Source organism: Canis aureus, chromosome 19 (assembly GCF_053574225.1).
Source record: "Canis aureus isolate CA01 chromosome 19, VMU_Caureus_v.1.0, whole genome shotgun sequence".
Lineage (NCBI taxonomy): Eukaryota > Metazoa > Chordata > Mammalia > Carnivora > Canidae > Canis > Canis aureus.
The window spans coordinates 5,781,109-5,806,540 of record NC_135629.1 but is presented as its reverse complement, the minus strand read 5'-3'; the positions used below and the strand labels follow the sequence as shown (position 1 = coordinate 5,806,540).

At 40.4% G+C, this 25,432-nt stretch overlaps 1 protein-coding gene across 2 annotated transcripts; it reads right to left on the bottom strand.

The window, feature by feature from the left end:
* Nucleotides 1-121: 121 nt before the first annotated feature.
* CCDC174 (coiled-coil domain containing 174) lies at nt 122-24,929 on the bottom strand. 2 transcript variants are annotated; one of them, XM_077857712.1, is made up of 11 exons: nt 24,778-24,929; nt 22,163-22,267; nt 21,049-21,149; nt 16,573-16,631; nt 14,200-14,377; nt 10,853-10,948; nt 9,704-9,846; nt 9,240-9,334; nt 6,025-6,157; nt 4,210-4,356; nt 122-2,920 (listed from the first exon to the last, which is right to left on the bottom strand). In XM_077857712.1, exons 1-11 carry the CDS (start codon nt 24,817-24,819, stop codon nt 2,622-2,624), a joined length of 1,398 nt encoding a protein of 465 aa, XP_077713838.1. In that variant the 5' UTR covers nt 24,820-24,929; the 3' UTR covers nt 122-2,621. The 2 variants fall into 2 exon arrangements, with proteins under 2 accessions (XP_077713838.1, XP_077713839.1); XM_077857713.1 differs by having other exon boundaries at nt 4,210-4,332.
* Nucleotides 24,930-25,432: the final 503 nt, after the last annotated feature.

Here is a 25,432-nt window from a genome sequence, read left to right as displayed (position 1 = left end):
ATTTCTTGTATTTTTGTATTTCTTGGTGTGAAAAGAAATACAAAAGTATCTCGATATTTTTAATGCAATTAAATGTCGAAATATTTTGGATACACTGGATGAAATAAAGTATACAATAACGTTAATTTCACTTTTTTAATATGGTTCCCAGAAAACCGAAAATGAGGGCTTATGTCCTATTTCAATGGGATAGTGCTGTTTCAAAAGTCTTGAGAATGTTCACGCCATCTGCTGGTTACACACATATGAAACAGGCCCGCGAGAAATGGTGAACCCGGAATGGTTTAACACTTGAACTCTGGGTCTGAAAGGCAAGAGGATGTAACTGGGCTCACAAAACACTAGACTACCTGTATGCTAAGAGAGGATGAGAAATGTTTATAGTCTTGAAATCCTAGAGAAAATCTGACTTACTAAGACTTGACAGTGACCATGAGCAGATATGCAGACTGTTTCGTCATCCTAAGTTGGGCCACCCTGGCCAACAACAAAAGGTTATTTGGGGGTCCCTCTCATAACCAGTGACCACTGGGTCCTACAGGCCTGGGCTTACTGCTGCCTTAGACTAGCCTTCCCATCCCTTCTCCACAAACAGACTCTCAAATCCTTCTGCCCTACCTCATAAACATACCCTCTTTCCATCTTTCTCATTTGTCTGTTTTCTTCCTTCTCTTCCATCTTTTTCTTATGATTCTGGTATAACTAATAATCCTATTTTTTCTTTCTAGTATTCCAATTTTTTTTTCTGTCTCCTTTACCTTTATTCTACAACTGTTCAGTTGGTTTTGTAGCTTTAGTTCCTATGTTTAGGTCTTCGATCCATTTTGACATTGAGTTGGCTTTGTTTATGGCCCGAGTTATGGGTCCAAATTCATTCTTTTGCATGTGGACAGTCAGCTGTCCCCAAATGATCTGTTGAAGAAATTATTCTTTCCCTATTGGATGGCCTTGGCACCGCTGTCAAATATCCACTGACCACAGAAATATGGATTTCTTTTTGGACTCTCAAAGTTAGTCCATGGATCTAGGTGCTTATCCTATGTCAGTACAACACTGCTTTGATGCCTATAGCTTTGTAGTAAGTCTTGAAATCAGGAAGGAGTCCTCCAACTCTGTTCCTTTTCAAGACTGTTTTGAATATCCTGGGTATCTTCAATTCCATATGAATTTTAGTATCAACTTATCCTAAATTTCTGCAAAAACGGTGGCTGAGTCAGTTGATTATATTTTTAAAAAGAGGTATTTGCCTGATCAGGCTGACAGAATGACCCTTAAGACAGGCAACTTTGCCTTTGACGTAGAGTTAAGAGATTAAGTATGCAAGAATTTGGGATTTTCATCCAGTACTACTTGATACTGGAATGACAAGACTGAGAGCAGAGGACACTGGAAAAATCAAATTTGGAGCAAACATGAGCCTAAAGAAACTACATTTAATTCCCAGACTGCTGCTTGGATGCCACATGATCTTGGACAAGTACCCTCACTAGGCTCCAGTTTGCAATCTATAAGGGCACCCCCATCAGTACCACTGAGACCATGTGGATCAGAGCCCACAGGAGGGCAGGCTCCTTCTGGAACTTGGAAGATCTGCTCTAGCATGTTCCTACAGGATTCACTGGCCTGGGAGGCAGCCATAGGAACCCTATGGGCCAATTCCCCCTGCTTATCTGGACCTGTGAAGTCATAGGTGCAGCAAGCAGATGATGGGATGTTTTCAGGCACAGGAAATGCTTCTGGAGCTCTGCTCACTAACTCATTTGTTAGTAAAGATGAAGGGATCTCCCTGCCTCACTCCAGCCCAGATCTATTTCAGTTAGACTTCTGAGGTGACATGGCTTCTGAGAGTAATGAGGGCCTACAGTGGGTGCAGCAGAGAGGCAGGCCCAGCTGAAAAACTCACCCTTAAGCTAAGGCATGTCTCCCTCTCTGACTAGGCCCGACAGCCTCCACATGGGCCCTGGGCACTCTACACACTTAGTGAATGCCCACTAAGCATGTGTGGTGACAATCACCATTTAAGATGGGATGACAAGAGAAGTCACTTCATCTTCTACCTTTCTGGATTATGAAGTTCTCCTCCCTTATCTTTCTCATCATTTTAAGTATTATTGCTTAATAGTCTACCAGCTTCAGGGTCCTCTTGGAGACTAGATCACCCTGGTCCACATAGTGTCCCCTCATTTGCCATTCTGACAGGCATACATGCTTCCTGACAGATACTCCATCAACTTATATGGAAACTGAATCCTTAGAACAAAGAGAGCTGCATGTTAGTATTTGCAAAAGGAAAGGAAAGGAACCTTTAAAGAACCCAAGGGAGTGGGTGCGAAACACAGTTACAAGCTCCTCAGCAGGGTCATATACGACAGCTCACACATAAATCCAGACAGATAGGTCTTCCTATCAATTAGAAAGAAATGAACAGTCAAGCGGCTACAGAATTCCCACGGTACCATTCACTTTCTTCCTTGATGACAAATCCAACATGAAGTCTGTATCTTCTAGGGAAAGAACAGGAGGAGAAAGGTATAATTCAGTCTCTAAAGTTGTATTTTCCTCAATGTGGAAGGGGAAGGCACCATCAACAGTGTAGACCCAAGTCAGAATGCTTTTGAAGTTCATGTCACTTGTTTATAATATGATATCATATCATCCAGAGTTTCAAAAGTAACTGTAGGGGCTTGTGGTGGGCTGCTGGGGGCAGGAGTTGAAGGTGTCTGCGAAGAGCTGGGGCCATGGTTCTGGCCAGAGCACTGTCCTGGCTCACTCTGTGCTGGTGCAGGTCTGCTCCATGGCTGGCTACCAAGGGAACCAGTTCTCTTTTGACCCACAAAGTAATCTGATGGTGGGGCAAACTCAGGATCTCTCTCGGCCCGGAGATCTGACTGCCTCTTTGACCAGAACCCAAAGGAAAAATCTAATAAAAATAAGAAAGAATATTATCAGAACTGATTACCGAACCAGTTGAATTTTTACTGTTATTATTTTTCAATTATTATATACATTTCTTAAAAGCCAACTCCCGTTCTCTGGAGAATAAGGATAGCAATACCATAATACAAGCTCTACATAATGCCTACAAAAATATAAGGAAGCAGGGTAAGAAAAGGGAGTGTCTACTTCCAGATGGGGAAAAATTCAAGGAAGGCTCTGTGGAGAAGGCCGGTAGGTTCTGGAAGTATTGCCAAAAAGGCACTAAAATTGTGTTTGAAAGATAGAGAGGGCAGCCCCAGTGGCGCAGTGGTTTAGTGCCGCCTGCAGCCCAGGGTGTGATCCTGGAGACTGAGGATCGAGTCCCACATCGGGCTCCTTGCATGGAGCCTGCTTCTCCCTCTGTCTGTGTCTCTGCCTCTCTCTCTGTGTGTTTCTCATGAATAAATAAACAATAAAAAAAAAGAAAGAAATATCAAACCCTCAGATCATTTGCTTGACATGATGCAGGTACTTCATAAGACACAGATTTTGGCCTTTATTGAGTTTTAGAAGACACAAAAAGATACCTGTCCAAATCTCATTTGGTATTTTTTTTTTTTTTTCCATTTGGTGTTTCATCTCTCCTTCTAACAGCAGCACTAACCTAAGGCACTCGCCTTTCTGCCTATCTTTACCTGTGTTGGATCTTATCAGCTCTAACAGCAACAACATGAGCTAATGTACTATTCTAATGATCTCACTTGAAGAGATATAAATCACAGCCTACTCCAACAAGAAGCTGCTGTGGGCACAACAGTGTATTTACAGAAAATTTAGCATGACCCAACACAACCACATGCAAATCCACGTTAATAAGGCGGCACACAGACTATCCTCAACTGAATGCAAAAGAGACTGCTAAAGACTTTAAAACACCAAACCTTCAAAGATTTTTAGAAGTGGCTCCTGATAAAGGGCATTCCAAAGCTGTAAAGCCACATGAGGGCAGCACAAATTTTAAAAAACTTCCCTTGGTGCTTCTAAAAAAATTGTTCTTTTGAAATGATGTATTTTGATCTTGGTCTTTCATAATCACACTTTCTAGTGCTCCTGTTTACAAACAGCTAGTGTCTGGGGACTACGAAGAACCCAGCTGGAAGATCTGGAGCAGTCCTTAAACCTCAAGGGGCCACTAAGACTCATGAAAATGATATTCTGAGATGAACTAGAAAAATCTCCTGTGTAAAGCCCATCACTGGAAAGGGTTTATACCTTGGAGCTCATCCCCCTTACCTTTTCCTCTGTCCCACTCTCGGACATGGGGCACTCCGGGCCTGGTATCCTTCCTCTCCTGAACAATGACTTCTACTTTGCTACTCTGGGCAGCAGTACGTGGAGCTGGCACAGCCTCTGGTTCTGGTGGCAAAGATCCAATAACATCTATTTTTTGCAAGTGAATAAGACATCATTATAATAAAGCTTAAAGCTAGTTTAAAAATAAAAATTAAATAGAACACGTTAATCTTAAGAGTACAAGTAATGATCAGTATTAAATGAGCACCTACCATGGCCAGGCAGTGGACTAAGTATACAACAGTGTACAATTCTTGTCATAACCCTAACAAAGTCAGTATTAGAATTCTCATTTTATAAATGAGGAAAATTAAGCTCAAAAATGTTACACAGGTAGAAACTGACAAGAGCCAGGATCAAACCCAGGTTGGAGGGATTTCAGTCTCTGTTTCCCACTATGCCACCTCACTTCCCCAGACCACCAGCTGAAGGACCAGAAATCCCTACTCAATTAAAGTAAGAGTCTCAGATAAAGCAAGGGGACCTAGGGTGATAAAGAGCTGAAGCATGGCAACAGGCTGTAAGCTATTCACCTTTGGCCAGATTTTTAAAGAAAATGGGTTTTTAAAAAACAGCTGTGGTGGCACTTCACATGTTGTGAAAATGACAAATGTTCAGGAGTAGAGCAAAAACAAATGGTATGCAACGCTTAACATGTTTCAGGGACCTAGCATCATACAAAACAGCAGAGGTGATTTCTCAGCTTTTCAAAGTTTCTGGTCTCCTTTCAGAGCTAAATGAAGCTGTGTTCAGAATCAGAAGGGGCTTGGCACAGGCTTCTGTGAGGGCTGGAGACGCTGGCATATGCCCCTGACACCCATACCCCCTTCTCCTTTTGGAAACAGAATGCCCCCAGTTTCAGCTGGGGGTGTGGCCACCTCACAGGACAAGCCATTCTGCAGCCCCCTGCAGCTGCATTCAGGCCAGTGGGATGTAAATGTGGGTTGTGTGTGCCTTCCACTTCAGATTGCTAAAGCAGCTGGTTCCTCTCCCCTCTTTCCCCTTCCCTGGGACAGGACCACAAACAGGTGCTGGGGAGTAATTGTCTGCCCTGCAGGGAGAACAACACTCTGGGAATGGCAGAAGCAGGAAGAAAGGAGGAAGCTGGGACTAGGTGACGATCTGGGGCAGAGCTACCATGTGCCTGGAAAAACACTAGCTCTAAAACATTAAAACAGAAAACAGACTTCCATCTTGTTTGAGCCAGTCCATGCAGGGGTCTCAGTCGGGACAGCTAAGCCCAGACTAGGGTAACTCATACGGCATGCAGCAAGCCTGTAGGGGGACAATATCTAACAGTGTTTCCACACAGTGTGACCTCTCGTAAGCCGTCCAGACTCATAAATTCTTTCTTTTGACTTTGTGCATATATTTATTCTTTAAAATAAGTTAATGTATAATAACCAAAAAACATACATCCGTAGCAAAAGAAAATTGGTCCAAAACATGTATGCACAACTAAACTTTATTTTAAAACATCTCTTCTCTAAGTCTCAGTTACTAAACCACACCATTCTATGAAGTAACACAACGTCCTGTTAATTTTTTTATCTATATAAAAAAATTCCTTGGAGTGTCACTCTTTATCACTTTGATTATAAAAAAACTGCTCCTGGCAGTACCTTTGAGGGTACCCTGCTTGCTTAGAGAATAAAACTAAATGGCTCATTTCCATATTGCCAGTCCTATTCGTTGGGACATCAATGGAACTAAAATTTTTCCTCTTGAAGGTCAGACACATGAGCCACAATATACCTTTATTTTCTTCCTCTGCTCCATCTTCTTTTGACTTTTTCATCTTTTTTTGTCGGAGTTTAGCAAGTCTTGCTTCTAACATAGCCTTTCGCTTTTCCTTTATGTTCTCTCGTTTTGTTCTCTGATCTGTTGTCTGTATGTAACAGAAAATTAGAACACTATTTACTGTAAGCCAAATTCACAATAGTTCTGTTTAAAGGGATGAAATAATTTATTTTAAAAACAGACTAATTAATTGACTTTCAAGCCACCTCTAGCCAGCTAGCATTGAGGTCTCCAAAACATAGACTTATGAGGTCCTCTTATACAAGCCCTCTGGAGTGTTTTCTAAGTTTAGCGACTGTTCACAGAGCATCCTGGAATGTTTCACATTCAAGGAAACCAACCAATTCTGTTCTATTCCTTAATCTCTTAAATAAATCCCTTAAATAACTCTCTATTTTCTTTCCCAGGCCACTCCAAAAGTACCATATTTAAAACCAAATTTAAAACATCAAAATTACATAAGTTACTTCTGAGCAGCTATAATTTTAAAGTCTGAAACACCAAAATAGAATAGCAATTACCTTCATGAAAGTATAATGGCATTGATACTGATAAATAATAGTGATAAAACTGTCACTATTTGCAGAAGACATGATATTACATATAGAAAACCCTAAGGCCACCACCCAAAAACTACTAGAATAAATGACTTCTGGGAAATTGCAGGGTACAAAATCAACATCACAAATCTGTTGCGGTTCTATAGGCTAATAACAAACTATCAGAAAGGGAAATTAAGAAAACATTCTGATTATATCAAAAACAAAATGCTTAACGATAAATTTAACCAAGGGAAACTATAAGGCAATGATGAATGACACTGAAGACACAAAGAAATGGAAAAATATAGCATGCTTATAGAGTGGGAGAATTACTATTGATAAGATGTCCATATTACCCAAAGTAATCTAAAGATTCAATGTAATCTCTAACAAAATTGAAACAAATGTTTTTCACAATAGTAGGAACAAGCAACCCTAAAATTTACGTGGAACCACAAAAGACCCTGAAGAGCTAAAGCCTCCTTGAGAAAGACGAACAAAATTGGAAGCATCAGGCTCCCTGATTTTGAACTATATTATAAAGCTATAATAATTAAACAGTATGATATTGGCATATAAACAAACACAGAGATCAGTGGAACAAAAAAAGCCCAGAAATAATTTATGACAAAAAGACCCAATAATATATAGCGGGAAAAGGACAATTTCTTTAATAAGTAGTGTTGGGAAAACAAAACAGCCACATGCAAAAGAATGAAACTTCACCGCTAGCTTATACCATACACAAAAATTAACTCAAAATGGACTAAAGACTTGAACATAAGACTTGAAACTATAAAACTTTTTTGAAGAAAATATAGGCAGTTAAGCTCCTTAACATCAGTCTTGGCCATGATATTTTGGATTTGACACCAAAAGCAAAGGCAACAAAAGTAAAAATTAACATGTGGGATTACACTGAACTCAAAAGCTTCTGCACAGCAAAGGAAACCATTAACAAAATGAAAAGACAACATACTGAATGGGAGAAAATATCTGCAAATCATATATCTGATAAGGGTCAATACCCAAAAATACAGAGAATTCATACAATGCAATAAAAAAAAAAAAAAAAAGACAAAACCTACAAAAACAATCAATCCAATGAAAAAACAGGCAGATGAAAAAAACAAAAACAAAAACCCCTCAGATGACCTAAACAGACATTTTTCTAAAGAATACATACATACAGATGGCCAACAGACACATAGATGCTGAACATCATTAATCATCAAGGGAATGCAAATCAAAACCACAGTGAGATATCACCTCACACCTGTTAGAATGACTATTATCAGACAGAAAACAACAAATACTGACAAGGATGTAAAAAAAAGGGAACCCTTGTGCACTATTGGTGGGAATGCAAACTGGTGCAGCAACAATGGAAACCAGTATGGAAAGTCCTCAAAAAAGTGAAAAACAGAACTACCATATGATCTAGTAATTCCACTTCTGTGTATTTATCTGAAGAAAATGAAAACGCTAACTCAAAAAGATATCTGCTCCATGTTCACTGTAGAATTATGTACAATAGCCAAGATATGGAACAACCTAAATGTCCATCAGTGGATAAATAAAGGAGTGTAGGTATGTGTGTTTATGTATATGTGGGATAGAGTATTAATTACTCAGCTATAATAAAGAAGGAAATTTTGCCATTTGAACCACATGATGGATCTTACGAGCATTTTGCTAAGTAAGTCAGACAGAACTTATCATCATACTGTATAATCTTACTTATATGTGGAATCTAAACTCTACCCTCAAAATAAATCCCAAAATACCAGCTTATAGATACAGAGAACAGATTGGTGGTTGACAGAAGTGAGGGTGGGGGGTGGGCAAAACGAGCGAAGGGAATCAAAAGGTATTTAAACTTGCAGCTACAAAATAAACAAGTCATGGAGATGTAATGTAGAGCATGGCAAACGCAGTTAATACTATAATGCATATTTGAAATCTGCCAAAAGTGGACCTTAAGTGTTCTCATCATAAGAAAAAAAAAATCTGTAACTATGTGATGATGGATATTAACTAAACTTAATGTGATCATTTCCCAATATACACAAATATTGAATAATTTGTTGTACACCTGAAACTAATATAATGTTATGTGTCAATTACACTTCAATTAAAAAGAAATAATAAAATATCTGGTTTATGGCTCTATCAGTATTTATTAAATATCAGAAATATCAATCTTTAATAAAATTTAAAGTTTATTTGACACACTTTTGTCCATCACTGCTCTGAATATTAACTATTAATAAATATAACATTACTTTTTATAAAAAGCCATTCTGAGTATCAATTTAAAAACCAGATTATGGGATGTCTGGTGGCTCAGTCAGTTAAGCATCTGCCTTTGGTTCAGATCATGATCTCCGGGTCCTGGGATTGAGCCCTGCATCAGGCTCCCTGCTTAGCAGGGAGTCTGCTTCTTCCTCTCTCTCTGCCCCTTCCCCCACTTGTTTTCTCTCTCTCTCTCGTTCAAATAAGATCTTTAAAAGTTAATTAATTAAAAAATAGATTGTTTTTGTAGTATGGTCCAACAAAAAAATAACTGCTCAAATACTTTTTTTTTCTCAAATACTTCTTAACATCAATTCTGAATTTAATTTTTACCTGTTCACGCAGCATCTCTAACGTTTTCATCTGCTTGTTTCTCAACTCCTTATCTCGGGCAAAGGCAAAATATCCAACACCAAGTTGCCGGGCCTCTGAAAGAAGTCAAAATTATTCAAAAGATTAGAGTTCCCTGATTAATAAATTAGACTCAGGCTAACTTCCTGCCAAAACAAAAGGAAACAGAGTGATATTTGGCACAAGTTTAAAAACAAACAAAAAAAGGGCAGCTAAGCCAAAAAAAAAAAATCCCTTCTTTGTGATTAATACATCCTTTGTTAGAAAGATATCCCCAATATGAGTAATTTTTAGGCTATGAAGTGAACAACGGGGATATTTTGAATTTCAAAATCAGCATCTTTTATTTCTACATAAGAGCTGCTGTTTTATGAATTTTTCCCTTTATGCTTGCCATTAGTTCAAGATATATAAAAAAAATTTTAAAGCCTGCAGGATGATCATACCATTTTCACGAATGTCTTCATAATGTATGGGCCCCATTGGCCTTTTCAAGGCCTCTCTTTCTTCTTCCTCCCACTGCTGGCGCTGAAGTTCTTTTCTCATATCTTCAGATAATAAGGTTTTCTCATTAGCAGGACTAACAAAACTAGTAGGGGAACAGAGCACAACTCTCTTTAGATAAGAACCATGAGACAGCAATGCTTCAGTTCAGTAACTGGATCATGGACAAGCAATTCTAGTTGATAAAGAAGACAGTTCCTTACAGAGGTTTCTGACCCAATACCACTGGGAAACTATATAAATGGTTTCCACCTTTCTTTAATCAAGCAGCCAACTTGTTACATTAGCACAACAAAATCTTGCCTAGGCACTTGAGACAAATCACTTTCCTTCCAACCCTGGTTCTGAGCTAAACGGGAGGAGGAACCACAGCCTCCTTTGCATGGTCACCTGTACAGGGCCAAGGAAGCTGCATAATGCTGCAGTCTGGGCAGTGCCATCTGTCCTCTGTCAAATGGCTCAGGGCTTCTACACTTCCTTCTTTGTGTTGAGCCCAGGCCTATCTGAACCCGAAGGACCTGGACAAGGTGGATCTTCTCCCAACATTTTCCTCATAAAAACTGTCCTCAGTAAAGGGAATTTTATTCCCTGGAGCATGTGAGCAAGTTATCTTTTAGAAGTGTCTTAGGCCCTGTAGAAACAAATCTAGCTATAAGGCCCTTAATTCAAAATACAAAAATGTATAAAGAAAAAGTTAATAAACTAACCACCTCTCTGCTCCCACCTGCTGTGGGATAATCAAGTATATATTCCTAAATATCTTCTCCACAGATGTTTGTTTGTTGGATGGGCTCCTTCTATATTTTTTACTGTGATATCAGACACTCTTCCAAGTATTCAGATGTAGCTTCAATTCATCCTTTTTAGTAGCTACACAGTATGGATGATCAACTCTTTAGGCTGTTCCCTGAGTGTGGATTATGTGTGTATGTTAGCCATAAAAGAGTACTTCAGCAAATATTTTTATATGTTAAGAAAAAACCTCCTTACCATATCATCGAAGATAATGAACTGAAAGCAGCCTCACTCACAAAACAATCCCCATGTCTGCATTTCAGACCTGGGCAAACCTTTACATATCACACACTTACAGCCTCCCTTGAAGATTTTTGTCCATCTCCAGCAAATCTGGCAAATCCTTTTTCATACAGCGCCGAGATCGCCCTAAGGAATCCACATAATCCACCCTGAAATAAAAGTGGAAACATGTGAAGAAGTCTTTGTACATGACATATGGTTCTCTAAGTTAGGGAATTGGTGCACAGTAAAAAAATTAATATAAGACTCACTACCATGAAAAACTCTCAACCTGAGAGACCATTACCACCAATAAGAACATGCTTTTTAGGGATCCCTGGGTGGCTCAGCGGTTTGGTGCCTGCCTTTGGCCCAGGGCATGGTCCTGGGGTCCCGGGATCAAGTCCCACATCGGGCTCCCTGCATGGAGCCTGCTTCTCTTCTCCCTCTGCCTTTGTCTCTGTTTCTGTCCCTCTCTCTGTGTCTCTCATGAATAAATAAAATCTTAAACAAAACAAAACATGCTTTTTAAAGTTTAAAGCTGACACACAATCAGCTCATTGTGCCCTTTTTCCAATCTTAGGTTCAGACACTGCAGAAAATGACTGATCATGTATGTCTCTGATTTCAAAAACAAATACCCCATCCAGACCCTTGCTGCAACATCTCAGAACTTAAACTCCAACCTAGTTTAGACAATTCCACATATTTTGTCAGCATCAGAATAACTTTGTTCTGTACCATTCTCAACTTGTTCATCTTCTCAGTCTTCCCAAATCTAACTTCTTATTCTTTCCTTTATTTCTTCTAATTGGTACAGTCCTTTCCAACCAGAACATATTTTGAGGACACATTAATTAAGAGGAAGCCATGCAACACACATCTTGTACTGCAAAAGCATCTTGGGAGTGGGCAAGTCTATTACCTTTTACTTAGTTCCTCCCTCTCCAACTTTGCCCAAACTAGACAGCCAGGGGAACCAGGCAGACAGCAAGGCAAAATGAAAGAATCCAACTTCCCACAACAGGAAATATGCACAGATTCTCACAGAAAACATTTCAATTGCACTATGATGCAACAGATTATTTTATTGTTTAATTATGGGTAAGGAATGTCCCAGCCTTTATCAGGGTGCTAAAAACACAGAAAGGGGTCAGTACTGCTAGTGCAACTCAAGGTCAGAGTCTCACGTGTGTGTGCGTGCTTTGCTTTTGTTAGCAGTTTCTTTCCTCTTACACATGCTGATTCCAATTGTTAGCCCACGATTTGAAAGCTAAATATTTGAGAATCTATTATTATAGTCCTAATGCTGCTTACCATAAGAAATAAAACCTTCAAATGCAGAAAGCAGTTTCTTTCTTCCTCCCCTCCCCCCACCCTTTTTCTAATGAATAGAAAAAGAAAATCAACTAGCCAGATGGTCTGAGTAATTATTTACAGTATTTTTGTGGAAAGACTTTCCACCACCTGGAACTTAACTACTAAAAGGATTTTACAAGTAGTTACAGTTCTGGAGCTTAATTTAAAAACAAAAAAAGTGTTAGAACTGCTTGCAATGCGTCTTCCTTCACCATATGGTGGCATGCGACACCTTCAATTGCCCTCCAAACTCTTCAAATCACTGACAAATTGCTTGTAATCATACAGGCATTAGTAAGAAAAAAAAAAAGACATTAAAGCTTTCAAGATGAGATTTCTGCTATGAAAAGCAATCATAGGCTATTCTGTTTCTGAAGAAGGTCTCTAAAATGTACAGATCCCATCAAAACAGAAGTGGCAAGACAGTAGTCAGCAAGTGCTCTATGTAATCAGCAATCACTGAGCAAGCTCCAAGGAAACAATTACTTGAGGTGTAAGTAATAAAGGGGGGCTCAGAGTCATGCCATCTTCAAAGAGCTCCAGGGGGAAGCTAAAGCACGTGCCCATGAAACATTTCCTGACAACAGCAGGGAGGATATAGAAAGTACCTAAAGTTTTTCTCAAATCTTTTTTCTGGTAACAAGGCCAGTTGTATGTCAACAATAAGGAAAAGGTAAGACCTAAAAGAGCTGGAAGTGTATCCAAGTGCTACTAGAGTCCAGATGAGGGAAAAATCACTCACACTAGAAATGATGAGGAAAAGCATCAATGGAAGAGACTGCATTGTATGTGCTTCTCTTTGGGTTGCTTGTAGCAAGTAAGCAGCCAGAAAATCTTGCCAAAATATTTATTTTTAGAAAGCAGATATGAAAACAGCTGTTCTATCCCAATGTGAATGTTATTTCTGGACCACTGTGGGCACCCTAAGTAGTATGAAGATGTGCGGTCCCTGTGATGCTCGTAGCTGGCACTGCTCCTCTTACATTCATAAATGACTCCTGCCAGCAGGGCCAATAGCTGACAAAAGTGCTACAAACCACCCTCAGCAGTTCCTAACAAAGACCCCAATAATGAGGATATCTGAGCCTGGAAGGGAAGATGGGTGGGCTCTGCATAAGCAGAGGGTGGGCAGGTAGGGTTATTCCCAGTCTGAATACAAGTGTTAAGTACAGAAAATCATTAGAAAGGAATTTCCATTCTGTTCTCTTTATACTTATTGATGTATTTATTGGTCTCATAAGGAAAAGACAAGTTTGGCTTCCCCATCATTCACCTCTACATAGATAGAATTTGGGACAATTTCAATAAAAGTTTACCAAATATCTGCTTATACTCCACAGACAGCAGTTTCTTGGGTAACTTAGAATATTCTTATTTGCTAAAGGGAGTTTAAGGCAAACAGTCAGGGAAACCAGGCTTCATTATCTGTTTTACAGGTGAGGAAACTGACCCTTAGCAAGGATGGAACTTGATCAAGGTCATACTGCCAGTGAAAGATGGATCCAGGGCTATGCAGGTCCAAGATCCACAATGCCTGTATCACACTGCCAGAAAATGTCCCAGCCAAAGTAAGGTTTCCTGGACCAGCTCTGTCTGCCTCTTCTCTGGGAAATGAACATTACCACCAGCTAGACAGTGACTCTCCACAATGCCTGAATAATGACATAGGCAGCAGCCTGGGTAACAAAGGAACATGCTTTGAGAGTCTAAACAACTCTTCCACACCAACAAAGCAAGTGTATTAATGCCTTCTGCATTTGGCTCAGTCTTATAACTATTTCTTCTTTGGAGTTACTGTTTCTGTATCTGTAAATCCAATATTAAAAGAAAGAAAACTGAGGAAGAATAAGGAGAAATGGTTTGATATACTTTTGGAAAGTAAACACAAGTCAGGGCTCCTGGCTGGCTCAGTCAATAGAGCAAGGGACTCTTGATCTTGGGGTCATGAGTTCAAGCCCGTGTTGGGCATAGAGATTACTTAAAAAAAAAAAAAAAAAAAAAAAAAAAAGTAAATGCAAATCTTAGAATGTTCACATGACCAAATTGTATAATTACTACCAACCATTCTTCACTGGGGTCCTGGGGAGGAGGTATATCTTTTTCAGAAAGATTTTCTTCATCATCGTCTCTTTCTCCTGCCTTTCTAGAATCTCTATTGGCACCAAACACCTCCATTTCTTTATGTTTGTCTATGATCTTCTGTGTGAAATCCACAAGGTACATATCTTCCACTTCTTCATCTAAGACAGAAAAATCAATTTTCAGATTTTTCACATTATTTTCAAAGAGGCAAACCACATATGGAATTGATATGAAGCAGTCACATTCACTGCTGGGCAGCTACATCGTCCCTGGATGGTTCACTAGTCGATGCATCCACCACCCCCAGCATCCCCAGAACAATTCAAAGACACAGAGCCACCACGGGACCTGACATGAAAGCTGCAAATAGGCCATCAGAAACACATGACCACACAAAAAAGTCTTAAAAGAGCTTAAAGTTTTCTATTGCCTCATCAATATAATGAGTGAGCAATATAGTGTCAGAATGCAATTTTAAGATAAAACCATTTGATTTCAAGAGACTCACACAACCAATGACATAATGCAGAAGGAGAATTGCATTGCTCATGTTGCCAGACTAGAGCAATAAACCTTTATTGCTATATATACCTCCCTAATCAAGGGACTATTGTTGTAGTATGATGTTTAAGGATCATAATATAGGGTAAAAGAAGTCATTTGAATTCTTTTCAAACCAATGAACACCACTTTCAGGCAAGGCATGGTGCCAGGGATCTGTGGGGCACACAGAGACATGTGGCTTGTGATCTGCTTGGGCTAAAACATACACTGAGGAGAGGGATGCCTGGGTAGCTCAGCTGGTTAAGTATCTGCCTTTGGCTTGAGTCATGATCCCAGGCTTCTGGGAACAAGCCCTGCATTGGGCTCCCTGCTCAGTGGGAAGCCTGCTTCTCCCTCTCCCTCTGCCCTTCCCCATGCTTGCGCACTCACTCTAATAAATAAAATCTTTAAACAAATAAATAATACACTGAAGGTTAAGTAACCATCCACAATTTTAATTTAACCCAGGATAGTTGACGTACTTACAATTACATTTACATGAAGTTTCACTACGCTGGGTATTATAGTCACTTCAGTTTTTCTCTGAGAACAGCAATAATCTGTATGGAGTAGATACTAGGCTCCACATCACCGGGTACTGGTGGCAAACCCCAGAACAGAGTGGAGAATAACTGAGGCTTCAAAACTCAAATTACCCAAACCCGCAGGGCTATCTTATCAGGTGGTAGGCCTGCCATTCTGGATAGAACCAAATCCCCAAAGCCACAGGCCTTTGGACCTGATTTCTAGATGAACAACAGAGTCAAGTTTGAATAAAGTAGAAGGCTTTAATTTTTTTAAAGCCACAAAATAACTCACATGGAAAAGAGATGTATTTCCCAGAGCAAAGTTATGAAACCACATAATAGTGAGGCCTTCTGGTTAACAGACACCCTGCTGCTTCTTCAGGAAGACATGACCACTCCCCATGTCCCCCAGCTTTCAGAGTGACTGACTCTCCTACACTGGGCTCCCTGCCATGCAGGAAACATGCTTCTGCTACCCAGGAAGAGGGAGTTGGGACTGTCTGGGGAGCTAATGACCAGGGTTCCAGCCCTGCCTCTCTTCTACTGTCCCACTGTCCCCTCCCCTAGCCACGTAGTCTGTCCTGCCAACACTGGCCCTCTACTTCCTCTGCCGATCTGCTCCCACCACACTCTCCCTGCAGAATCCCTTTCTCCAGCTATCCAAAGCCTTTAAGACCCTATCAGAGCCTACCTTCTCCCTAAAGACTTCCCCACATGCCTTTTGGCGATGAATTATGCACTGCCTTGTAAAATCTCTTCTAATGTCATCTAATTGTAGGCTGGATTTTTTCTGGAGAGTGTGAGGAAAGGGGGATCTTTTTATTATTTTAGAAGCATTATAGGCACATCACAGAAAAAATATAAAATAGGGAAAAGGAAACATAACTTGATATACCCCTTGATATACCCATAACTCCCCCGTCTTCTTTTCCACATAGCCATAATGGTTTATAATGGTAGTCTATTTAAGATCTCGTTTCCTACCTTTGCGTTGTTCTATGCCATTGTTCTCCATTGATGACAATTCCTTTGAGGGCAGAGGCAGAGACTCTGGCTTATACTGTTCTTGTTTGTTCCCTCATAGCAACTAACATGTGGCCTGGCACACACTGAGCAATCAACAATTATTGTGGATTTTCTTGTCTCTGTGCCAGCACAGAAAGTAACCCGTATTAATCCTTAAATTTCCTCCCCATTCTTAGTTATTCTAACAAATAACAAAATACTACAGGTCTGTAGGAATTTGAGAAAATAGAAAAGTATAAATAAATTATTATATTTACCTATAAAGTCTCCTTTAGTCATTTTTTCATATAATTTGGCTTTTTCTTCCAATTTCTCCCTAGGAGAAAAACAGACAGCATTAGAAATGGTCTAACATTAGCTACTAAGGCTGCCTGACTGCTGCAACCTGCACAATAGGCCTAGTCTGATGAGGAAGTGGCTGTAACTGGAGCTGACCACCCCACTCTGAGGGGATCCTCAGACCTAGTGATGCCCACTTTGCTGACTAAATATAAGTTCCATAGGAACAGGCTCATGTCACACAATAAGATGAACACTGGGTGTTATACTATATGCTGGAAAATCTAATTTAAATAAAATTTTTAAAATTTAGATAAAAAAACAGGCCCATGTTTCTCTTATTGATGACTGTATCCCAGTGCCTAAAATGATACCTGGCACAAGTTCTCACTCAATCAGTATCTGAAAATAATGAAGTAAGATTTCAGATGCAAATGCCAAGTGCAACCTAAGTTTAAAAAGAGAGAGAGAAAGAGAGGTGCCTAAACAAAAACACTTTCTGTATACAACCTTCCAAATGGATCACCAAATTCAATGTAACTCTGCATTACTGTTTTCAGACAAGGGTCCCTGGTCATCCATGATTTATTAGGCTTCTCTAAGGAGGCTAAAGACCAACTTCTTAGAAGTCTGTTAAAAATATGTCTGTTTTGAGATCCCTGGGTGGCGCAGCGGTTTGGCACCTGCCTTTGGCCCAGGGCGCAATCCTGGAGACCCGGGATCGAATCCCACATCAGGCTCCCGGTGCATGGAGCCTGCTTCTCCCTCTGCCTGTGTCTCTGCCTCTCTCTCTCTCTCTCTCTCTCTCTCTCTCTCTCTGTGACTATCATAAATAAGTAAAAATTTAAAAAAAATTTTTTTTAAATATGACTGTTTTATACAGAACATGAGTAATTTATTCATGACACAAACTAACAAAAAACAAACATCAACCCTGGTATTTCCATAAAGTAGCCTCTCTGCTCACATTAATTCTGGTGACATTTATTTTTTAGTGGGCACAGACCAAGTAAGACAGCTGGTAATTCTTTATTCTAGAAATACTTAATGATGGTAAAGAAAAGTCCCAAAGGGGTCATCTGAGCTTTAGCTTGTGAAGAATCACACTTAATCATAATGGAAAATTTCATATCTAATGGTGTCCTTGGACAATAAAGTCCCTTGGTCACACGGCTATGTGTTCTGAAACAGATTACTTCACCTCTCTTGTATCTCCCAATTTCAAAATTTGTAATAGATGAAAAAAACAGCACTGCTTCTTAGGGTGGTCACAGAAAGTAACTAGATCACAAACGAAAGCATGCCATCGGTTATGTCATCTGCTTATTGTCTAGGTCAGAAAGATTCCTCTCCTGTTTTACACATTCATTCAACAAGTACTGCTTCCACACCTCCTCCGCACCAAGCATGGTTTCAGGTGCTGAGGGCTCAGCAGTTAATAAGACAAAGTCCCCAGGCTCACAGAGTTTTTGTTATAGAAAGGGAGAAGGATGGATAATAAATCAATGAGAATGAGGATTTTAGACAAGTGCTGTGAAGGAAAGGAAATAAAAGCAGCTGTCATCCCTGGAGGCCCTTCCACTTCCAAAAGGTTAATTTGCTCTATTTCAGAGGGGGCTTAATGTAATAACCTGTGTCATTATAGAATCTTGCTGTGTTAATGAAAATACAACTTTAAAAAAATTAAAAAAAAAAAAACAAAAAAAACACAAAAAGCAGGCATCAGGACGGAGTAACCAAGAGGACACTAAGCTAGAAAAAGTAGCCTGCAGAAACCTCTTCGAAGGTGACATTTGAGCTAAGGCTTATAGAGCGAAAAGCCAACCATGAGAGGATCGTGGGAAGAAAGCAAGTGAGGCAGAAAAAAGAGGGAGCGGGAATGAACTTGGTATGTTCAAGTAGAGACCAGAGCAGCAGAGGATGCTGAGCAAAGGGGAGAGGGGCACAAAGTAAGGACAAAGACAGGTATAAGAACAGGTGAGAAAAGGGTAAAGAGTCTGGATGCAGCAACAGAAAGAAGAGAGCAGAAGAGTCTGCAAACCAGTAATGGAGATCAAGGAAGATGTCAGAGAAATGGCCACTGGATTTAGCAGATGAGGAAGTCGTTAGAGACTTCCGAGAAGAATTACTTCAATCGAGTAAGAAAGAATGCAGAGGGCAAGAGTATGGGACACTTATCTGGAACCACTGGGTGCCAGACACTATGTATCTCCTTTAATCTTCTGAAAAGCTCCATGAGCTGAGTATGAACCACCTCACTTCATAGATAAGCAAAGTCTCAATGGAGAAGTAACTTGCCCAAGGCCATACATCCTCATGGGACTGTCCCTGCTTGTTTTGAGCTCTGGGGAGACACAGACCAAGGAAAGACTAGACTCCTCACAAGCACAGTGAAGCCCAAGTATTATGTAACAGATTACTGGATAGAAAAAAACCACAGCAAAGTACCCAGGAAAACTGTTATGCCGAGTTTATACATTTATAAAAAATAAAAAATTACAGTACCCTTCAACAAATTGGAATTCTGATAATATGTCCAGGAGGTGAGAGAGATGTCTCAAAAATTAACATGTTTTGTATGTTAAATATGTTTATTATATATTATACTAATATATATATTTATTACATTTTTGTAAATAACATAATGTGTGTCTGCTGGGAACAGGTCAAATGCCAAGAAAAACAATCCCCCAAATGCACTAATATTCTGCCTCTTTTTTTCAGACCCAGAAAGAGCTGAGCAACCTTAATGACCACTGTCTGCAACTGCAGAGTTTTTATTACACAAGGATCCAAAAGCAATGAGTCATAACAGATACTAAAACTTGGGATTCTCTCTCAGTCGAGGGTGATACTGCAAATAAGGGAGAGTTCCTCTTTATGGAAGAATGCCACCTAATAAATGGAATGAAAAAATAAAGATGGATAGTTTAGAAAATAATTAGAAAAATAATCACTTTGAAACCACCAACGTAATAAGTATGTGGAAAGATATTGGTGAACAAGATATGCATAGTCTCAGAGTTTCCCTCCTTAGATTATCATTAATTACAAATGAGGAAGAGCATCTTTACAGTGGAAAAACCTAGCAGGCCTATCTTAATCAAGTGATCACACTTCATCACAAATAACAATTCAAACAGACACTGTGAACCTCTTGCTGTCATCTAACAGGAACGACACGTCAACTACATCATATTCTTAACCAAAAGCAGCTAATAGGACTCTAATCAGATTGTGGGACACTGCAGATCAACAGGCCTAAGCTCTTCAAGAATAGCTATGGTATAACAGACAACAAAAAGGCATGAGAATTATTCTAGATTAAAAGAGGCTAAAGAAATATGCCATCTGGCGTGCCTGGCTGGCTCAGTCAGAGGAGTATACAACTCTAAATGTCGAGGTTGTGAGTTCGAGGCCCACAGCAGGTATAGAGATAACTACAAAAATAAATAAATAAATAAACTTAAAAAAAAAAAAGTCATGCTATAAACAAAATTTCTCCCTGTTAAAAAAGGAAAGAAAAATATGAAAACTAAATGCAACATGCAATCTTTTAATTCTAGATTGAATTAAAAAAAAAAACAAACTATAAAGGACTCAAGTGTACCAGAATAATTGGTAACTTTGCCTATAGACCATATAATAAACTATTTAACACTATTTTATTAGTGTTAAATTTCTTGGGTATGGCAGAATATGGTTATGTAGGAGAATGTCCTTGTTCTTAGGAGATACATAGTGAAACATTTTGAGGCATGATGTTTAACAAAGTTTCTCTACATACATACAAAGAGGAGAGAGAAAGAAAAAAAGGAAAAGTAAATGTGGAAAATCATTAATTCATGAGCTTAGGTAAAGAGTATTAGAAGATTCATTGTACTCTTCTTTCAATTATTCTGTAGTTTTCAAGTTTTTCAAAATAAAACGCTAGGGAGAAATTTAGTTTCTAAATGCTACTGTCATACTACCTAGTAGCCCAGAGCCACACCACCAAGGGACACTTCTGAAACACTTGTTGATAATTTTAGTGCCTAACAAAGGCTCAAAGTGGGACTGTTTCATCTTTCAGACTGAGATTATGTCTTCCCTTCTTATAAGACTATAAATACATCTACAAACTATATTCTTTTTAGAGTCTATTTTATGTTTGTAGAGTATTTGACTGAAAAGATGACTTTTTTTTTAAATTTATGATAGTCACAGAGAGAGAGAGAGAGGCAGAGACACAGACAGAGGGAGAAGCAGGCTCCATGCACCGGGAGCCCGACGTGGGATTCGATCCCGGGTCTCCAGGATTGCGCCCTGGGCCAAAGGCAGGCGCCAAACCGCTGCGCCACCCAGGGATCCCAAAGATGACAAAATTAAAACTGTAAATCCAGAAGCATAAAAAGAGAACTCTCTTTGCCTGGATAGCCTCAGAAGTAACTACAGTGAGTAAAGCTTAACGTTACCTTGCTTTGTCTAAAGTCTTCTGTTCCTCAATCTTCTGTTCTGCATCCTTCTCAGCTCGATTTGAAACTCCTGCATTCTGTTTGCTCCAGATACTTGGTTTCTGCAGCATATTTATTTCAAAAGACAAAACAGAAATACCAAGTGATTGCAATAAAATCCTTTCAGAAGAAAAAAAAGCAGATTAGATCCAACAGCCAACTTACTTCGTGCAAATAGACTGTATAAGAAGAAGCTGGAGCTAAAGGGAAAAAAAATCCCTAAATTATATAAAGAATTCTTTAACAGGGATCCCTGGGTGGTTCAGTGGTTGAGTGCCTGCCTTCAGCCCAGGGCGTAATCCTGTAGTCCCAGGATCAAGTACCACATCAGCCTTCCTGCATGGAGCCTGCTTCTCCCTCTGCCTATGTCTCTGCCTCTTTCTCTGTCTCTCATGAATAAATAAAATCTTTAAAAAAAAAAAAAAAAAAAGAATTCCTTTACATAACTGCACAGTTACATATCTTTTATCCCCTGAATGATTACAATTTAATTCAAAAAATGTTATAATAGAAGTGATAAACACCATTACCTATAAAATTAGCACACCATTCACAGCTCTTAAAGATCCTGATATTTTCTACTGTATTACTGTATCATCTAATTGCTTATCTGTTTGGATTAATAATACCTATACAGCTGATCTTCCACAAGAATGTACACAACCATCAACTAAAACATGCACTTTCCAAAAAAGAAGTGCTGAGTAATTGTATTAAAATGTGTTTTTAGGGGTACCTGGGCAGCTCAGTGGTTGAGCATCTGCTCAGGTCATGATCCTGGGGTCCTAGGACCAAGTCCCACATCGGGTTCCCTTCTCCCTCTATCTCTGCCTCTCTCTGTGTGTCTCTCATGAATGAATAAATAATAAAATCTTAAAAAAAATTTAAAATATGCTTTTAAATGCTCTAATTTCTATTCTAATATAAAACACTTTATGCAGATGTTCAGCTACAAGAAAGGGATTTTCCCCTAAATTTTATATGTAGCAGAGGCCAGGACACTTTCAAAAAAGCTAAGTAGGGTACAATTTCCCCATATTTGGAACTGATGGAGAAAACTATATCTTATTTTTACCTTAATAGTTGTTTTTGGTTTTCCCAAAACTCCAGAGTCTTTCAGAAGCTTTTCTTGTTTGAATTCTTCTTGTTTTCGGAAGAGTTCGGCTTTAAGATCTACCAACTAGAACAAAACAAATAAGCAAAGACATGTAATTAATTCTAACGAGTGACTAGATTTCCAAATTATTGTAATTCTCAAAGCAAGATTTAAAGTTCCCATTAATGGACAAAAATAGGTAGAAAATTAAATGTCTGAATGTAGAATCCAGTACAAAGTAAAACCAAGTCCTATTGCATTCCAGCTCTGCTGGCAATGTATTTCTAATCTTCAACACTGGACTAAGGGGAAAGTGATTGGCAAAGTAAATGAAGTCTGCATCTGTTGGATTCAGATTGAAATTACAACACTGAACACACCCCTTCTCTCTGCCTGACACCGTACTTGGCTTTTTCATACTGTAACCTCTCTTAATCTTCAAAATTTATCATTTCTGCAGAAAAATATCTTTGCCCAGTAACTGAGCGCTGAAGAACAGGATACAAACATGAAATAGATACACTCTTGCCTCAAACAGTTAAAATCTAATAAAAAAAGGTAACTTATAATACCAGTAAAATGTAATAAAGACTTTAAGAGCAGAAGAAAACAGGGGCACCTGACTGGCTCAGTCAGTGCAGCATGAGACTTGATTTGGGGCTGTGAGTTCCAGCCCCACATTGTGTGTAGAAACTACTTAAAAATAAAACCTTTAAAACAGGGGTGAGGGTGAAGAAAGCAGCATAAAAGTTCAGCTACAGGAGCATTTCCTTCTGTCCAGAATGATCAGAGACAACTTTGAGCTGAGCCTTAAAAGGTGCGAAAGAGGCTCCTGGGTGGCTCAGAAGACTCTTGATGATTTGAGGGTCGCGAGTTTGAACCCCATGTTGGGTATAGAGAGTACTTAGTAAAAAAAGACAAGATTTCAACAGCTAGAAATAACATGGTCTGAGTGAATGAGAAGAACTCCAAATTTATGCATGTTCTAGAAATTGGAAGTTTAGCTGAATCATACAGTTCAAGAACAGCAAAGGCCAGGGCAAAGCGAACAGGGAAGTTGGGGTGAACTACCTCTCACTTGTACCAATCAGCACTGTCTACTCTGCAAAGAAAGATAAAATGAAAAGTCCAGATCCAACTCCCTATAAATTAGATACTTACAAAGCACGCATCACAGACTGAGTTTTAAGGGAAATCAAAATGACTGAGTTCAATGATTTCTATTTTGGAAGACATCAATCTAAAAGCAGCTGTTGTAGGGATTTAATAAGGACAGTTTCATCCCAGGACCTAATATTTAATATTTTAAATTTCTAAACACAAAAACTTTAGTCCCCCTTCTAAGCCTTCTTAACCACAACGATTTTCTAGCCACACATTTTCCTCTTCTACGACTTTTTTTTTTAATTTTTATTTATTTATGATAGTCACAGAGAGAGAGAGAGAGAGAGAGAGAGAGGCAGAGACACAGGCAGAGGGAGAAGCAGGCTCCATGCACCGGGAGCCCGACGTGGGATTCGATCCCGGGTCTCCAGGATCGCGCCCTGGGCCAAAGGCAGGCGCCAAACCGCTGCGCCACCCAGGGATACCTTCTACGACTATTTTTGAGTTTTAAAATGAAGATACTGGGATCCCTGGGTGGCTCAGCAGTTGAGCGCCTGCCTCAATTTACAGTAAATTGAAGATCAAGTAAGATTAGGCAATTTGCTCCAATGTAACAGAAAAGGCAATGGTTTGGAGACAAAGAGCCTCGAGTGCAACAGTTCTAACACTAAGAATTCTGTATGTCAAGCTGGGGAAAGCCACGCTCCCTTACTGGGCCTCGGATTTATCAGCTATAAAACAGGGATCTGGGGCGCCTGGGTGGCTCAGTGGTTGAGGGTCGGCCTTGGGCTCAGGTCGTGATCCCAGGATCGAGTCCCACATCGGGCTCCCTGCACGGAGCCCGTGTCTCCCTCTGCATGTGTGTGTGTCTCATGAATTAATAAAACCTTAAAAAAAAAAAAAAAAAAAGAACCTCAGACCAGGGATATTAATAGCACCTGCTCTTTAAAGCAGCCGAGACGATCAATGAGTAGTGCACAGGCTCGTACTCGGCAGGTTTCTTCCTACGAGCAGCTGGTTTCGTGAAACCGCTCACATCCGGCTAGACCCGCGGGTGCGAGACCAACTGGTAACTCCTGGCCGGGACGCCGGGCGCTCTCGGATCCCGGCGAGGACCCTGCTGGTCCCCAGCCCGGAAAGGAAGCGAGGACGGGGGCCGGGTCTGCGCAGCAAGCGGGGGAGACCAGGCTGGCCCGGACGCCGGGCACGGCTGTCGCACAGCGAGGCAGCGACATTCTTGAGGGGGGCAACACCCGTCAGGGCTGGATCTAGAGGGCCTCGTGGTCCAAGGGCACGTCCGAGGGAGAGGCCAGACACAGGGTCCTGCAGGTCAGGAAGTGGGCCCGGGGCCGCAGCCGGGACAGCCGGGTCCCAGCTGTTTGAGGGAAGGCCGGGTTGGGTGTCCGCACGGAAGAAACAAGGTCGAGATGCTTGTGTGGTGGAGGGGAGGAGAACTCGGAGCCCCGTGGCATCAGTGTACCCGCACTCACCGAGGAGGCCGTAACATCCAAGGGCTTTTTCCTCCGGTCCATCCTGGCGCCCGAGCGTCCGAGCGCAAAGCGCGACCCGGAACGGCCTCCCGCGGGCCGCAAACGCCCGCGATCGGCACCACCGGAAGTGCCTGTTAGAACAGCGACGAGAGTTTACGACTCTGGCGCCATCTTGGAAAGGTCCGGATGTTGTGCGTCGTGCGCCTGCCACCATTTTGAGAGAGTCAAAGAATGCCCAGTGTTAAGGTAAGACCGTCCTGAATCTGAATAGAGAGGAAGGTTAACAAGGACTTGGTGTTGGCGCCATCTTGAGAAGGGCGGAAGTGGATTTCAGCGCAACGGGCGCCATCTTGAGTGGTATGGATTGGGGGCGGGGAGGGCGCCATGTTGGGGAGGGCGTAATGAGCCCAAACCCTCTTGGTGATGAAGAGAAAGATGGCTTGGTAGGACTGGAAAGATCTAAATGACACTTGAAGACCCGCAGTACGACCGGCGTTGTGTGGCGCTTCTCACATGTTAACTTATGTGATCAAGATTTTTATATTAATCTTGGTAGAAATAACAGTAATAGGTAACATTAATATAGTGCTTACCACGTGCCACCTTACAGAGTTCGGCTGATAAGAACATGAGCTCCAGGGGCCAGTTTTCTGGC

Coding starts and splice junctions, on each gene's coding strand:
- CCDC174 (XM_077857712.1), bottom strand. CDS start 24,819: ATGGACCGGAGGAAAAAGCCCTTGGATGTTACGGCCTCCTCG. Junction 21,150..22,162: donor AACCAAAAACAACTATTAAG/GTAAAAATAAGA, acceptor AATATGCTGCAG/AAACCAAGTATCTGGAGCAA. Junction 6,158..9,239: donor TAGAGATGCTGCGTGAACAG/GTAAAAATTAAA, acceptor TGTTACATACAG/ACAACAGATCAGAGAACAAA.